Source organism: Cetorhinus maximus, chromosome 6 (genome assembly GCF_964194155.1).
Source record: "Cetorhinus maximus chromosome 6, sCetMax3.hap1.1, whole genome shotgun sequence".
In the NCBI taxonomy this organism is placed as follows: Eukaryota; Metazoa; Chordata; class Chondrichthyes; order Lamniformes; family Cetorhinidae; genus Cetorhinus; species Cetorhinus maximus.
Genome location: NC_135884.1, coordinates 33,717,148 through 33,734,774, shown reverse-complemented (window position 1 = coordinate 33,734,774; position 17,627 = coordinate 33,717,148). Strand labels below are relative to the sequence as shown.

General features: G+C 39.7%; 1 protein-coding gene across 5 annotated transcripts in view; it reads right to left on the bottom strand.

Annotated features, from left to right (window-relative positions):
* appl1 (adaptor protein, phosphotyrosine interaction, PH domain and leucine zipper containing 1) overlaps positions 1-17,627 on the bottom strand; it is a 48,747-nt gene that overhangs the window by 13,435 nt on the left and 17,685 nt on the right. For 2 of the 5 annotated variants that reach the window (XM_078543537.1, XM_078543539.1), the window contains 9 exons: positions 14,956-15,043; positions 14,186-14,227; positions 12,918-12,976; positions 12,492-12,638; positions 8,364-8,446; positions 7,293-7,451; positions 6,627-6,659; positions 4,542-4,730; positions 196-238 (listed from right to left, as the gene is read on the bottom strand). In XM_078543537.1, coding sequence (XP_078399663.1) covers positions 196-238; positions 4,542-4,730; positions 6,627-6,659; positions 7,293-7,451; positions 8,364-8,446; positions 12,492-12,638; positions 12,918-12,976; positions 14,186-14,227; positions 14,956-15,043 — 843 coding nt within the window. Of the gene's footprint in view, positions 1-195; positions 239-4,541; positions 4,731-6,626; positions 6,660-7,292; positions 7,452-8,363; positions 8,447-12,491; positions 12,639-12,917; positions 12,977-14,185; positions 14,228-14,955; positions 15,044-15,507; positions 15,542-17,627 lie in introns of all 5 variants that reach the window. The other 3 variants (XM_078543540.1, XM_078543541.1, XM_078543538.1) reach the window with 3 other exon arrangements.

Sequence of the window (17,627 nt, the reverse complement as noted above, 5' to 3'; positions counted from 1 at the left end):
TTTTTATTTTTGCTGGTGTTAGCACAATGATTATCAATGAGCAATCAGCACCCATAATTAAAATGATCTTTTAGAAGTGATAAGAGTATCACAGTACATATACAAATATGCTATTGCAAGATCATACTTGAATAGTTAAACAGTTATATCATGGAAGAAATGCTCATATTGCAAAAGACTACTCCCAAAACTTACCTCTTCACATTCTTTTTTACTTTCTGCTTGTAAAATAACAGCTCTGGAATATTAGAAAGTAAAATCAGTTTTTTTCTCCTTAGCAAAAAAAGTGAGAATGTGTTAAACCATTTCATAAAGTGGTACAGAACATTATTTAAGAGCTGAATTATCACAACCATAAGCATTTGAAACAGCAGGACTTCACTTGTAAGAAAAAGTGATCACAATTTTTTTAAATGTTGTAAATGAGTGGTTCTGAAAATGGTGCTTCTGCAAAATGGTTTTCATATTTTCACCACCCACTGATGTTCCTCTGATGGTTTTGTGACAGTGGCAGATGTCATCTAAAGCTATTCAGAACACAGGATCCAAAGTTCAACACTCACGCTGTACTAGTTAATTGAACTTGGGCAGGTCAGCATTTTGTTGCAACAATTGGCCTCTGTGTCCTTGGGCTAGGAAAAAAATATTAATCCAGGACTTCTAATTCTGATCAACATCGAAACCTGATTTTAATCTGATCTATTTGGTGGGAACAGGGTGCTTTTGGATTGAAGGTTCATTTTAAATACCACCCAATTTTATTCTTCATTGAATGTGTACAACACTACATTCTGTTGGCTCGCTCAATCTCTCCTAAGCACCAACTCTGAAATAGTCATCCTAGATTATTCACGCGGAAGTAGATAAAATTGTTTGCTGAATCATAAGGTTCTGGGTTCAACTTTCAATCAAGGGCTTAAGCACAAAAATCAAGGTTGACACTCCAGTAGAGTACTGAGGCAGCACTGCGCTGTCAGAGATGCCTTCTTTCAAACGAGGCATTAAACCGAGACCCAATTGGCTGTTCAGATAGATATAAAGATCCCATGACACTATTTTGAAGAAGGGTAGGGAAGTTATTCCCAGTGTCTTGGTCAATATTTATTCTTCAAACAACATCATGTTCAGAAAAACAGATTATCTGTTCATTATCACGTTGCTGTTTGCGGGAGTTTGTTGAGTGCAAATTAGCTGCTGCATTTCCTACATTACAACAGTGGCTACTCTTTAAAAAGTACTTCATTGGTTGTGAAAAGCAAAATATAAATGTAAATCTATTTTTCTTCTTTCTTTCAAACAATAGATCTACGACTTGCTTAATTTAATGCATCTATGTACAGTTGACTGGTATCCCAGTGGCAGCCTGGAATGCCACTGACAGTGTGCTACGTGAGGTGGAGAGTGGGCTATAAGTCCCATTGTGGCACCTTTCTCACAGCTTCCTTAGCACAGTAAGGTTTCTGCAGTACAGGACCTTTGACTAAAACCAAGTATTTGCAGTTCAGTCTGTGTATTCCCTTGTTGGGGTAATGCTAGTTGGGTGCTAAATACTTCTGCTGCTTGTCCTCTTCTGATCAGAAGAAATACAGGGAAACTCAATTGAAAACCTATTCTGTATGTGAAATGGTGTGTGGGCCGTGGGGCGGGGGTTAGTCTTACAGCAAATGGGAAAATAGTAAATATTAAAGTTGTCAACAGCAAAACAACAAATAACTACAAAAAAATCTTTAAACTGATGCCATCTAAGTTGCTGTGAGGCATATCATATTCATTCAGGCGTTGTATCAGGACAAGTCTTATGTACTCTCATCCCAGACAACACTATAAAGTATTTCCCACTAATATTGGGACTGGTATATAAGTTTGTAGAGATGTCTCACAGACTAAATAAGTAACAGTCTGGCATTGTTGTATTCACAGGATCATATCTTTCAGTCAACATCCCAGGCTTTTCCATTATGATTCCTGGGTATCAGCAGAACAGACACACTAATAGATGAGGGCAGAGTGGCATACAGATGAGTGACAGTGACCCTGGGAATCCTCAACATTGACTCCAGACCCGACAAAATCTCAACTTGAGGTTAAATAAGATCAAGGAAACTCTTCACCACCCTGTACTTGCCCCTCTAAACCAACAATCAGTATCCCTCGTGTTAAACATCACTTTGCTGACGCTCTGAGGAAGTTAGGGCACAGAATGTACTATGGAATGGGAGTTTATGATGCCAATCACCAGTGGTACCACCACTGATCAAGCTGGCCCATTCTTAACAAAGTTGGCAGATGGAGCCTGCATCAGTTGATGAGGAAAACAAAGAAGCAACTACTTGATTTTGTACTCCCTCACCTACATGTTGCAGACATGACTGTCCATAGATAGTAGTAAACAGGACACAGCCCTTTTCAAGACAAAGCCTTGTCTTCACAGTGAATAAATTTTCCACTGCCTTAAGTGGGACAGACTAAAAACAGATCTAGCAGCCTAAAATGCCCACCCATGAGGTTCTGTGGGCTAACAGCAGCAGAACTATATATATCAAACCGATAAACTTACGGCCCTGGACATCCTTCACTCCTTGATCACCACTGAGCTAGGTAACTAACTCTGGCTCAATTTGGATTATAGAACAGGGCTGTGCCAGAAGCATTGCTATACATAACTTAGATTGAGGTACATCCCTACTGCACAGGACTACTTAATTGCTAAACACCAAAATCATCAGGCTGTAGACAGAGCTAAGGTTCCCACAACTAAAGGATCAGCTTACAACATCCATTCCAGAGTGGTTGTGGACAACAAGGAAGAGGAATCACCATACATAAGAAAGCAGGAACAAGGTAAGCAAAGTCTTTTTAGGCATCTTCAGCTGAAAAGCCTGAGGGGACAATCCTACTTGGCCTCCTCTCTCCTCACGCCACACAAGTGCCAGGCAATGACTATCTCCAACAAGAGAGGATCTAACCATCTCCCCATAACATGTAATGGCATTACCATCGCTGAATTCCCCTACCAACATCCTGGGGGTTACCATTGGCCAGAAACTGAACTGGACTATATAAATAATGTGGCTACAAGAGCAGGTCAGGTGCTGGGAATTCTGAGGAGAGCAACTCACCTCCTGACTCCCCAAAGGCAGTCCGTGATCTACAAGGCTCAACTCACGGTGTGATGGAGCACTCTCCACTTCCCTGGATGAGTGCAGCTCCAACAACCTGAGAAGCCTGACACCATCCAGGACAATGCAGCCTGCTTGAGTGACATCCCATCCACCACTTTAAACATTCACTTCCTCCACAACCGAAACAGTAGCAGTGTGTACCATCTACAAGATAAACAGCAGCAACTCGCCAAGGCTCCTTCGACAGCACCTTCCAAATCCACAACCTCTACCACTTCAAAGGACAAGGGCAGCAGATGCATGGGAATGCCAATGCCTGCAAGTTCCTTTCCTAGTCACACCCCATCCTAACTTGGGACTATATAACCATTCCTTCACTGTCGCTGGGTCAAAACCCTGGAACTCCCTTCCTAACAGCACTGTGGGTGTAATCTACATTACCTTCTCAAGGGCAATTATGGATGGGCAATAAATGTTGGCCTATCCAGCGAAGCCCACACCCCGTGAAAGAATTTTAAAAACCCACCATCACAGATACTAATATCCAGCCAAGCTGGTACACTAAACATGACACTAGATGTAACGAGTGGCATGCCACAGGGATCAGTGCTGGGACCTCAACTGTTTACAATTTATATAACTGACTTGGATGAAGGGATTGAAGGGATGGTTGCCAAATTTGCTGATGACACAAAGATAGGTAGGAAAATAAGTTGTGAAGAGGACATAAGGAGGCTACAAACAGATATAGATAGGTTAAGTGAGTGGGCAAAGATCTGGCAGATGGGGTATAATGTGGGCAAATGTGAAATTGTCCATTTTGGCAGGAAAGATAAGCATATTATCTAAATGGTGAGAGATTGCAGAATTCTGAGGTGCAGAGGGTTCTGGGTGTCCTAGTGCATGAATCCCTCACTGTTTATCCCATCCAATATTTCACACTCCTCCTTAACTATAGTGTGTGCTTTGTATCTCTCTTTTGTGAAAATATTTGGCATTATTTTCTAATATTTTCTATTTATGTAAGAGACAATTTCATACTTAATGAAATCGCTATAAAAACTCCAATCACAGATGTTAAGCTAACCAACCTGTAATTAACTTGGATTACTCTGTTTCCCTTTTGAAAAATGGGTACTACAATGGCCACTCACCAGACCACCAACACACAGCCACACCTTAAATATAAGCAGCTGAAGCACCTCAAACATAATTGCTAGAGTTTCTGCAATTTCTTCCCTTCACTCTCTCAGAATCCTCATTATGTAACCTGTCATTCCCAAGGCTTTCTCCTCCTTCAGCTTAACTAATGTAGTTACCATTTTCAAAAACATGAACAACTTGTAAGATGCAGGACAATACATTGCATGAAGAGTTATGCAATAAATTAAGCTGGTCACAGATTTGGACAATACTTACTTCTTCCCATCAAAGGCAGTGATTTGAAAGCAGTATCTTCGGTCCTCACAATCCACAGCCATAACAGTGCAGTTGTCCAAGTCCATGACAAGACCTCCTGCAACATCCCCTCGAGCTTGCCGCATCAGGTTCCCACCCTGGGTAAAGTAGTAATGTCTTTCCCATGTAGATGATACTAATCTGGTTTTGCTAGAACCCAATTAAGACAGATTATTAAAAAGTAGAACTGTCTATTTCCTTGTATTTTTCTAACAGTCAGCATGACATCATATTGGCAATACCACAGATTAGCTTGCAGCCAACTTTACGATGGTCATTTCTGGGGCTACAAGCTTCAGTGGACCACAGTTGTTTCACCTTTAATTGCTTCCATGGCTTTTTTTGGAAAAAAATCACCCTAACTGAAATAATGCTAATAAGAGTTTGTCACTTGAAACACCTTAATGCACTGAATTAGATGTAATAATGCATTTATCATATATAAACAAGAAACTAAGAGTATAAAAGATATAAAACCACATCCATAAAAAAAATTTAAAAAGGCATGGTTATTTTCAGAAGGGGGACAAGAAAATAGATGAAAGTCTGTATGGATCAAACAATCAAGTAAATAAAAGTCTGTGATCGAAGATCAAGAGAAGGTCTTCCATTTGGGCTTGTGAGATACAGCGTGTTAACGTACTGCCTCTTTTGTCAATGGAACCCAGGGTTGAATTCAATGCACAGAACGAATGACTCTTTTCTCTATAGCCTGTAAAGGTCTATGTGAAATTAAATTTAGCTCACACAACTCAGTACTCAATGGGATTATATTTTGGCAATCTTTGGTGATCTCAATCAAAGATTGGCTGACAGAATAGAAAATAATCACATTCAAGCAGTAAAGAGAGCTCTACCGAGTGATGAGTTAAGACACATTATTGAAGCAAAATAGATGCCTACTCTATCTTGCTCTGCTATAAATGACCTGGAAATGCCTGATGCAGATAACTGGTGCCAAAAGCGCAAAATGTGTTCTATTCCTCAGCAGTATGCAACCAGCAAGAGAACTCATTACAATATTGCGACTCAATGATTGTACCCATTGAAGGGAAAGAGGAATAAGGCACTAGAAAAATGTCTTCTGGAACTCAACTTTAAAATAACAGAATTACATAATGGCTCAGAAAGCATTAAGGAACATACAGGAGAAATTTATAAGATCAGAGGCACTAAGAGTGGCGACTCAAGAAGACTGGATGCAGTGAAAGATAAAATGGAAAGAGATCTAGGCAAACTTTTGGAAGTTAGAATCCTGGGAAATATAGTTCATCCTCTTGGCAGTCAATGATGCTTCACACATTCCATATAATGTACAATAATGGTAGAGGAAGATTGTTATTCATTATGTAATTGAAGAATAACCAAGCAATACATATGGTCATATTCCAATATAGCACTACAGCAAACTGCTACCACAGGACTCCCTAGAAGTCCTACAGGAAATAGTTACTGTCATTCTACAGTGAGCTGACAAATAAGGCTGAAAAGGAACCAGGAAGTGACGGTTATAACAACCAACGTAGACTTGCTGTTCAAAGTAAACTAATCATACCTGATGAGATTAGAATAACCAACTAAGAAACTGCAACTTCTGCTATTAAAAAGGGACAATAGAGTTGAAGTTGAAAATGAAACAGAAAGATAAGTAAATATAAACATGTCTCAGAAATCAATGGCAAAAATGGATAAAATAAATTTTTGATATTCTCAATACAGTTGAGGGTTTGTACAAAACAATCAACCTTTATCAGATGTACCAGATAAATCAGATGTACTGATTGTGGTTAAAAAGGAGCAACTGATTCAGGCATTAGGCAAATGGCAAGGAAAATTTTAACTGACATGCACAATCAGACAAGACAAAATAGAATGTTATTGTTTAATATAAATGCAATTAAGCATGTGATCAGAAAAGATTTTAAAAAGCTGAGAACACCAGTTCTTAATCTTCAAGTTATCTACAAAGGACAAGTGAGAAACTTTTTTTTAAAGTGATCATTGCAAACATGCAAGTTGTCTTATTATTGAAGTAAATTTTATTACCTGATGTAAAATGCAACAAATTTGAAAACTGTTCTATCGGAGGTAAAAAAAGATCAATTTAACCTCTGCTCCAATTTTTCTTCTCTTGCTTTAAAGTGGAGTAATTAATTAGCAGTGAAGGTTAACACATTGGAATCTAATCTTTTGCTTAACTGGTGTCCAGCCTGTGCATTCAAATTATTGTATCCAGGCTGCTGCTATGCCCGAGAGTTACTAATTAATCAAGGAAGCAACCATCAATTGCTTTACTTCAGAAAATACAAAGCATGTGGGAATGTCTGGCCAAGAAAAAGAACTGAACCATTTGGGAACATAGATAGTTGTTTGAAAAATGTATGGAAAATGAGAACGAAAGTTAACACTCACAAGCTCATGTAGAAAAAACATTGGCACAGACTCAATGTGCCAAATGACCTGTTTCTATGTTGCTCTATGGTTCGAAGTTATTTTCTCCTTGGCCAAAGGTCTGCTTACTGGATGTGTCAATATCTTCCATTTGTTTAAAGTGAAATCAGCTTCGAGCAACTGCCTACCCATGAAACATACATGTTTTCTGACAGTAATTTCACATGATGGACACATATATGTATAATAGCTTCACAAATTGCAACTGTTCATTCTTGAGAATCTAAGAAAAAAAATCCCATGATAATGTTTGACACTTACTTTCTTGTATTCATATAACCAGTTTTTCTAGTCAGATTTCTATTGATGTTGAATATTTTGGTATCTGGATCAGGGAGGTACAATGAATCACTGGCTACTTCTAGGTCCTGAATGGTCTGATGCATGGTTTCCAGTTCAGTCTCCATTTCCCTACGGACGCTAGAACAGGGAGAAATAGACTGATTTTATTGTTTCACAAATATTTTAACCATGGATGTTTTAAATGGTGGGGACTGCATCTAGTACCACTCACTAAAATTATGTACAATAATCCAAACCAAGGCTACTGTTTATAGTCATTCTAAATTGTATTAAAATCCAGGACACTATACAAATTAAACTGTTTTGGATTGATAAATAATACATTCTAGTGTGTTAAGATGGTGGTTATAAAGACACTCCTGAAATAAACTGCTTAATAATGTTTTAAGTGTGGATTATCTGAATCATGTAAACATCGCAAAGATGTGGAAACAGTTACTTCCTCCGGACACAAGGAAATAAAAACAATTCCAAAGAAGAGTCATATTGGGCTCAAAACATTAACTCAGTTTCTCTCTCTCCACGGATGCTGCTAGACCTGCATAGTTTTTCCAGCATTTTCTGTTTTTATTACAATAAAAGGAAAATCTTTTCCTTTCTGGTTTCTCTGCTCCTTGTTAGCATATGGCTTCAAGGACACCAACTGCTCCCTGGAATGCATCAGATGATTATTCATGCATGAAGCTTGACAGGTTTATTGACAATCAGGGTAATCACAATCTACCTCAACCCACAAGCAGATCAAGTCAAAAAGCCAAAATCGGCCCCAAACTCAGCTCATGATCTCAGTGCAAAAAAGAGCTTTCCATATCGCTCAACTACTCACAGTATTAACTAGCAGGGACTTCTGCAAATCTAATTTTCATACTCTAAGTACATAGCTGAACTATTATAAACCCCCTTTTAATTAACTCAAATAGAACTTTTATTAGCCAGCTGGAAGAGACATAGAGAATATTAAGATTGGTCAAGTTAGAGGTGGAATGTAATTTATAACTAGAACAGTTTCGAAGGCCAATTATTACTTACCCCTGCACACTGGCACCGATATTTGTCAGAAATTCTTCCAACTGTTGAGTCACGTGCTCAGAACCCATCTTAAAGAAGTTTATCTGAAATATACCAATTATCATTAGTGTATCTAAGGAAAACCATCCAGAGACAGATTTGTATGATCCTGTTTTATTGAAGTATCAGCATTTTGAAACAAGAGTTTTACACTGCTCTTTCATCCTTGCTCAAACCTATCCTAGACTAGTGGAGGAATGTCTCACCTTATCGCTTTAAGCTAAACAAGAGCGGTGAGGGATCAAGCTTGGGTGGAGGTAGCAATTCAAGGTGTAGAGTCAAGACAGGAGAGCAAAATAGTAATATGAGAAATGAGGGTCAGAGAATGGCAGGAAGGGACAGAGAGAAAAAAAACCTAAGAATACATCAACAGTCAAGACTAGATGTTACAAAGGTAACAAAAAGACAAAACTGAAGGATCTCTATCTGAATGCACGTAGCATTCATAACAAAGCAAATGAATTGATGGCCCATATTGAAGTAAATAAATATGGTCTGATAGCAATTACAGAGACGTGGCTGCAGGACGACAAAGATTGGGTCCTTAATATTGATGGGTATGTGACATTTCAGAAGAATAGGAAGCTAGGTAAAGATGGAGGGGTAGCACTGTTAATCAATGATGACATTGGTGCAATAGTTAGAGATTACCTTGATTCAGGAGATCAGGATGTAGAATCTACATTTTGGGTGGAGATGAGGAATAGTAGGGGGAAAAAGTCATTAGTGGGAGCGATATACAGGCTCCCTAACAGTAACCACAGTATAGGACAAAGTATTCAAGAGAACATACTGTGTGCTTGTGATAAAGGGACGGCAATAATCATGCGTGACTTTAATCTACACAAACTGGAAAAATCAGATTGGCAATAGTAGCCTGGATGAGGAGTTCTTAGAATGCTTTCGAGATAGTTTCTTAGAGCAACATGTTCTGGAACCAACCAGAGAGCAGGGTTATATTAGGCTTGGTATTGTGTAACGTGACAGGATTAATTAATGACCTCAGAGTAAAGGCACCCCTAGGTAGCAGCGACCACAATATGATTGAATTTTACATCCAGTTTGAAAGGGAGAAGGCGGCTAGTATCTTAAACTTAAATAAGAGCAAGTACGTGGGGATGAAAGCTGAGCTAGCTGAAGTGAACTGGGAAACTAGGCTAGAGGATGTATCAATAGAGAAGCAGTTGCGGACATTTAAGGGGATATTTCAGAGTATTCAGAATAAGTACATTCCTACTATAAAGAAAAATTCTAAGGGGAGGGACCCACCATCTGTGGTTAACTAAAGATGTTAAGGAAAGCATCATACTTAAGGTAAAAGCATACAACTCCACAAAGATGAGTGGCAGGACAGATGATTGGACAGAATATAAAGAACAGCAGAGAATGACTAAAAGGTTAATCAGGAGAAAGAAATTAGAGTATGAGAGGAAGCTAGCTAGAAATGTAAAACCAGATAGCAAGAGTTTCTACACGTATTTAAAAAGAAGAATACGTAAAATGAGTGTTGGTCCTCTAGAGAGTGACAGTGGGGAGTTAATAATAGATAATAAGGAAATGGTGGAAGAAATGAACGAATATTTTGCTTCTGTGTTCACTATGGAGGATACAAAAAACATTCCAGTAATAGCTGCAAATCTGGAAGTGAATGGGAGAGGGGAACTTGGTGAAATTGAAATCACCAGGGAAACTACTAAACAAATTGATGCAGCTGCAGGCCAGCTGGCAAGTCTCCGGGTCCCGACTGACTACATCCTAGGGTCTTAAAAGAGGTAGCTAATGAGGTAATCGATAGCTGATGTTAATTTTCCAAAATTCGCTAGGTTATGGAAAGGTTCCATCAGATTGGAAAGTAGCAAAAATCAAGATGGGAGGGAGGTAGAAAACAGAAAACTAGGCCAGTTAGCATGACGTCTGTTGTGGGAAGTTATTAGAATCGATCATTAAGGAGGTTATAGCTGGGCACCTAGAAGAGCTCAAGGCAATTGGGAAGAGTCAGCATGGTTTTGTGAAAGGAAAATCAGGTTTAACCAATTTATTGGAGTTTTTTGAAGGAGTAACATGTGCAGTGGATAAAGTGAGCCTGTAAACTTACTGCACTTAGATTTCCAAAAGGCATTTGATAAGGTGCCACAAAGACTATTACAGAAAATAAAAGCGCATGGTGTAGTGAGTAACATATTAGCATGGATAGAAGATTGGCTGTCTGGCAGAAAGCAGAAAGTATGCATAAATGGGTCTTTTTCGAATTGGTAGGATGTGACGAGTGGAGTCCCACAGGTCTGTACTGGGGCCTCAACCTTTTACAATTTACATCAATGACTTAGATGAGAGGAGTGAAGACATGGTAGCTAAATTTGCAGATAGGTAGGAAAGTATGTTGTGAAGAGGACATGAGGAAGATCAGATGGATATAGATAGGTTGAGTGAGTGGGTAAAGATCTGACAAATGGAGTTTAATGTGGGAAAATGTCAAGTTGTTCACTTTGGCAGGAAGGACAAAAAAAGCAGAGTATTACTTAAATGGAGAACGGCTGCATAATTCTGAGGTGCAGAGGGATCTAGGTGTTCTAGTACATGAGTCACAAAAAGTTAGTATGCAGATACAGTAAGTAATTAAGGCTAATGGAATGCTATCCTTTATTATGAGAGGGGTTGAACATAAAAGTAAGGATGTCACGCTTCAGTTATACAGGGCAATGGTGAGATCGCACTGCGAATATTGTGTGCAGTTTTGGTCTCCATATTTAAGGAAGAATGTAAATGCACTGGAGGCGGTTCAAAGGATGTTTCCTAGATTGATACCTGGAATAAATATGTTTGTCTTATAAGGAAAGGTTGGACAGACTGGGTTTGTTTCCACTGGAGTTTAGAAGAGTGAGGGGCGATTTGATTGAAGTATACAAGATCCTAAATGGCCTCGACAAGTGGGACGTCGAAAGGATGTTTCCTCTTGTGGGTGAGTCCAGAACTAGGGGGCACTGTTTCAAAATTAGGGGTCGCCCTTTTAGGACATGGATGAGGAGAATTTTTTTCTCTCAGAGGGTTGTGCGACTTTGGAATTCTCTGCCTCAGAAGGTGGTGGAGGCAGGGTCATTGAATATTTTTAAGGAAGGGGTAGATTGAATCGCTTGCCTAACAAGAATCTCAGGTTAGCGGGGTTACATGGGAACGTGAAAATCGAAACACAAGATCAGCCATGATCTTACTGAATGGTGAAACAGGCTCGAGGGGCCAAATAGTCTACTCCTGTTCCTATTCCTTATGTTCTTGGTATTGAGTTATGAATAAAATCAAGCAACCATGTTGTATACAATCCAAAGGCCTAAATCTAGCCATGATTGTTGTGGTAAAATTAACATTTAGGTCAATTAACAAGGTGCAGTGATGAGTGTTCTTGAGTCAGCAACTAAGGAATGCTGTTAGCACAGTGTACAGGAGTGTAAATTTCTGCCTAATGCTATGCCAGGTGCACATTGATTCTGGCTCTCAGGACATTTGCATGGCTTGGCTGCAGCCATCACTCATGGGCCCAGTGGCTAGCAGTCCTCGTTATTCAGCATTTTGACTCTGAGGAGTGAAGAGAACAGGGCTACGGGCCAAGTGCTGGAAAATGGGATTAGAATAGATAGGTGCTCGATGGCCAGCATGGACATGATGGACTGAAGGGCCTGTTTCTGTGCTGTATAACTTTATGACTCTGTGAATAACTGACCCAGAAGTACACAACTGTAACACTAAATTCCAAACGCATGACTATTCTGTCCATCATTTTTGTATTCTTTCATCAGATGTGGGCATCACTGCGAGCATTTGTCGCCTATCCCTAACTGTCCTCAAGGTGGTTGTGAGCCACCTTCTTGAACCGCTGCAGTCCATCTGAAGTAGGTACACCCAGAGTGCTGCTGGGAAGGGAGTTCCAGGATCTTGATTCCCACAATCTGTCACCTGTGCTGACTCCTCCTTAATTGTATTTTTAAGTGAAACCACGATATTGGGGATGTTATTTGGAAAGTTAGCAACTTAAATAAGAATGAAAAGAATCATTTAAATTTCATGATATCCTTGATGTGTGCTACACCAACAGACCTGTGCTTGCATATAGCCTAGGAGAGGTTCCAGCAGTGCAATCTTTTTCTTGTACTGTAATGTGTTCAGTGCACAAAAATAGTGCATCATGGTCTGGTGCTGCTTCTTCCTGGATGTGTACAGATCTTCAGTTGCCTCTAGTTTTATCTGTTTGGAAAAAAGGTGACTTTTTAAAAACACCTCAATTAATTTTTAAAACTTTTAACACATTGACTGGACACAGATTGGATTGCGTTAACTGAGCAGAGATTTTTTAACAAAAATCCTACTGGTACATTACACTACTGTTGGTATCATCAGACATCATAACAATGTTTTCCAAATAGTTTTCAAGAATATCTAAAAGCAGCTGCCATAAATGATGTAGCTGAACAAGGAAAAATATGCTTTCTTAATGGAAAGGAAAGCCAAAGCTAGCGCTCAAACCTTATCATTTTCCTTCCGCTTGGACAGTCTGCTGTATTTGTTAATAGCCATGTCATGATCTGTGAGACAGACAAATGGATGAAGATATTTTGGTTTCATATGTATATAGATATATGCACACATAATACAACAGAAGGTTGTAAACAAAAAAAAAGCTAAAAAGTCTCATTCTGTTTCATAATCGTGTTTCAATCAAGAATGACACCAGAAGCTATTTAGTTAAATAAAGACCTATAGTGGTGTGTACAAGAGCAATGTTAACATTATATCAACATTGTACTAAACTTAGTTAATTGTTCTACATAAAACTCAATATTTCCTGTTCCCTTTTCTCTATCCCATTGTAAAATCTACACAATGGCAAGAAGTCAGTTTTGAATGTTTGTTTACTAGGCAGCCATGTTTGGTGACCATTAGAAGGCAGAAACAACTTTTACATCCCTTTCAGTACAGAGCTGGTGCCACCTCCTCCAAAAACACACATCTGCTTCAGTTCTGCCGAAGGGCCATGAAGGCTCGAAACGTTAACTGATTTCTTCTCCGCCGATGCTGCCAGACCTGCTGAGTTTTTCCAGGTAATTCTGTTTTTGCATCTGATACAGCCTGTTTCAACTGGAAAGTAAATGCAATATGTTCTCCAAGACTCGCAGTATAAAAGGCCTATTTTACTGAATCTTCCCAGCTACCAATTTAACAATTCCAGACAACTCATTTGAGGGATTTCACTCGTTGTGTAAGGCTTGTGTTTCAGGAGCCATTGTCCCTCAAACCCCATGGAATTCAATGCAGAGCAGCTCAGGACCCTCAGTCACATTATTATTCTCAATTAAAATGATTCTGTAGGAAGTCACATATTATTCCCAATAATTATCAAAATGCTCATCATTGTGTTATGTAAATGTTACTGAAATTCTGTGAAGAAAATGCATATCACTTAATGGGCTCTAATCAACAGTTTGAGAAGCTATCATTGAATTGAAGTTGAGCAGTCCGTTGGTGGTACTTGATGCAGTACAAGACTATTTGTATATATGGCTCAAATTGGCGTAAAAGTTGGTTTTACATGGATGATAAAAAGGCAGCTGATGCAGGAAATTAAAGCCATCTTTGTGGGTGTTCTGAGATTTGTTCAGACAAAAATGAGAAGGACCTTTATCTTACACGTCACTGAAGTCCGTAATGTTGAAGTTGGGTACAAAATAACGGAAAAGGACTTTACTCACCAAATCTTTTTTCACTGACATTTTGATAAATGAAATGACACTCACCATTACTTGCTATAGCAAAGACTTCATTTAGGGTTAGCATTTCTGAAAATAAATGAAAATGTTATTAGTTAAAAGAGATTGGTCATGATTTGATTGATTTTATGATATCCACATAAGTGTCAGTAGCAGTTCTGCAGTAGCACTCTCATCTTTCAATCGGAAGGTGGTATGTTCAAGCTCCATTCTAAAACATGAGCATGTTCAGTGCAGCAATGAAAGATTGCAGTATTATTGGAGGTGTCAACTTTTGAATGAGACGTTAAACTAGACCCCAGCTTCCTGTTGATCCCTCAACAAATATCAGTATAACAGATTAACAGGTTATTCATCTGATTGCTGTTTGTAGGACATTGCTGTGTGAAAACTGGCTTGCATGCTTTTTCACTTAATATGAGTACACAAAAAATAATTGACTTTTTTGGGCTGCTCTAAAGGACATGAAAGACTTTGGGCAGAATTTTACGGCTCCGTTGTGACAGGGGCAGGGCCGGAAAAAGGGGCAAGCCGTTCAAAACTCCATCGACTTCGACGGGACTGGAAGATCCTGCCAGCAGAAGGGGCTGTAAAATTCCACCCTTTATATAAATTCACCTGTCTTTTTTGTCCTTATTTTTTTGCCCTACTTTGCTTTTTCATTGGAGCACACATTTGATAACCCAACATAATACACATCCAATGTACAGGAATGTATGCTATTTTTAAACATTTGCAAGTTGATAGTTGTTTTTAGACATAACTACACAAGGAGAGGAGATAAACAACTTTCGTACCTTTTAAATCCTTTTCCTTAAACTGTGAAATTGAGAACATCATGGCATCAGCTAACTGTGTTGAAAGTACAGCATGACAGGAACTGAGCTAGAAGACAACAGTACAGTTCATTCTCTAGAAAAAAATACAACAATCTCAAGTCTTTTAAATTTAGGTTTCGGTGTAAAATTCCAAATTGGCAGACCTTTCAAATAATCTAGGAGATCATAGGAAAAAAGATTTAGCACCTGGGGTCATGAATCCTGGACCACTCTCAATGGTTCACTGGCTTTATTCGGATACTAGCTGAGGCATACAGATTTGTTCAATCTCTGATTTGCACTAAAATAGCTGGTATCATCTGGAATGGCAGCAGGGCATTACAATTTGCCTCAATTAGTGAAGGCAACAACTGCTAGAGCTTTTGTTACTGCTCTCCATCAACAGATTCTTCCGGAAGTGGTTGTATGGACATCGGGTGAGAACAGGATTGAAGTAAGCTATGCTGCTCCCTGGAGCCACAATGCAAGCTGACGTAATCTATGGATCAAACATTTAGAATGACCACTGACCTGAAACACTGCACAATGCCCAGAATCTGCGGAACTAAAAGGAGAGTAGAAAATTGGCGGTAAGAAGGGAAAGAAACCAAAAACAAAGTGTTGGATCATTCCATATGGGGACAAAAATGCAATATCACTATGAACACTCATCCCTATTGTTTCACATTTTACATGACTACACTAAAGTAGAAGTTCTCCTGTTTAATACAATGCATTTTGAAAACTCAACAGTTCTATTATGAATCTTAACATTTTGTTTGCATCATTTAAGGTAAGTTTTTTAATGTTAAAAAGTAGAAATATTGTTTAATTGTCAATTGCATTAAAAAAAATTGTTCATGGAATGCAAGCATTGCTAGCTAGGCCAGCATTTGTTGTCCATCCTACATTTCCTTCAAGAGGGTGATGGTGAGCCATTTTCTTGAACCACTGCAGTCCATGTGGTATAGGTACACCCACAGTGCTGGTAGGAAGAAAGTTCCAAGTTTTTGACTCAGCGACAATGAAGGAACAGTTATATAACTCCAAGTCATGGCTTGGAGGTGAACTTGCAGGTAGTGGTGTTCCCATGTGTCTGCTGCTCTTGTCCTTCCAGGTGGTCATGGGTTTGGAAAGTGCTGTGATGAGGGACTGGGTGAGTTGCTGCAGTGCATCTTGTAGATGGTACACACCATTGCCACTGTACCAGTGGTGGAAGGAGTGCATATTTAAGGTAGTGGATGGGACGCCAATCAAGTGAGCTGCTTTGTCTTGGGAGTGTTGTTGGAGTTGCACTCATCCAGGCAGATGGAGATTATTTCATCACACTCCTTCTTGACTTGTGCCTTGTAGATGGTGGTCAGGTCTTAGGGAGTTAGGAGGGGAGTTACTCGCTGCAAAATTCCCAGCCTCTGATCTGCTCTTCTAGCCACAGTATTTATATGGCTGTTACAGTTAAATACTTGTTCAATGGTAACCCCCAGGATGTTGATGATGGGAATTCACAAAATCGTAGCCATGGTAATGCTGTTGAACGTCCAGGGTAGATGGTCACAATCTCTCTTATTGGAAATGGTGAATGTCTGGTTGTGTAGTGTGAATGTTGCTTGCCACTTATCAGCCCAAGCCTGAATGTTGTCCACATCCTGATGTCTGCAGGCATGGGCTGCTTCAGTATCTGAGGGGTTGCAAAAGATCCTGAATGCAGTGCAATCATCAGTGAACATCCCCACTTCTGACCTCATGAAAGAGGGAAGGTCATTGATTGGGCTTAAGAAACTACCCTGAGGAACTCCTGCAGTGATGTCTTGGCGCTATGATGATTAGCTTTCCAACAACCAAAATCATCTGTCTTTTATGCTGGGCATTACTCTAACCAGTGGGAAAGGATTCCACCAAGTCCCGCCGATTCTCACTGACTTCAATTTTCCCAGGAGTCCTTGATGTCACATTTGGTCAAATGCTGCCTTGATGACAAGGGTAGTCACCCTCACCTCACCTCTGGAGTTCAGCTCTTTAGTCCATATTTGGACCAAGACTGTAATGAGGGCTAGAGCCGAGTGGCCCAGGTGGAACCCAAACTAAGCTTTAATGAGCAGGTAATTGCTGAGTAAGTGCCACTTGTAGCAGTGTTGATGACACCTTCCATCACTTTGCTGATGACGGAGAGTAGACTGACGGGCTGGTAATAAATCCTGCTTTCTATGGGCAGGACATACCTGGGCAATTTTCCACATTGCGGGTAGATGCCAGTGTTGTAGCTGGACTGGAATGCAGCAAGGTTAGTTCGGAGCACAAGTCTTCAGTACTATAGCCAAAATATCGTCAGAGCCCATAGTCTTTGCTGTATCCAGTGCTTTCAGTCATTTCTTGTTATCATGTGGAGTGAATCAAATTGGCTGAAGACTAGCACCTGTGATGCTGAGACCTCAGGAGGAGACGGAGATGGATCATCCACTTGGCACTTCTGGCTGAAGATGGTGCAAACTTTTCAGCCTTTTGCAGCGACGTGCTGGGCTCACCTATCATTGAGGTTGGGGAAACCTCCTCCTCCTGTTGTCTAATTGTTCACCACCATTCATAACTTGATGTGGCAGGACTGCAGAGCTTGAACCCATCCATGTGTCACGGGATTGCTTTGCTCTGTCTAT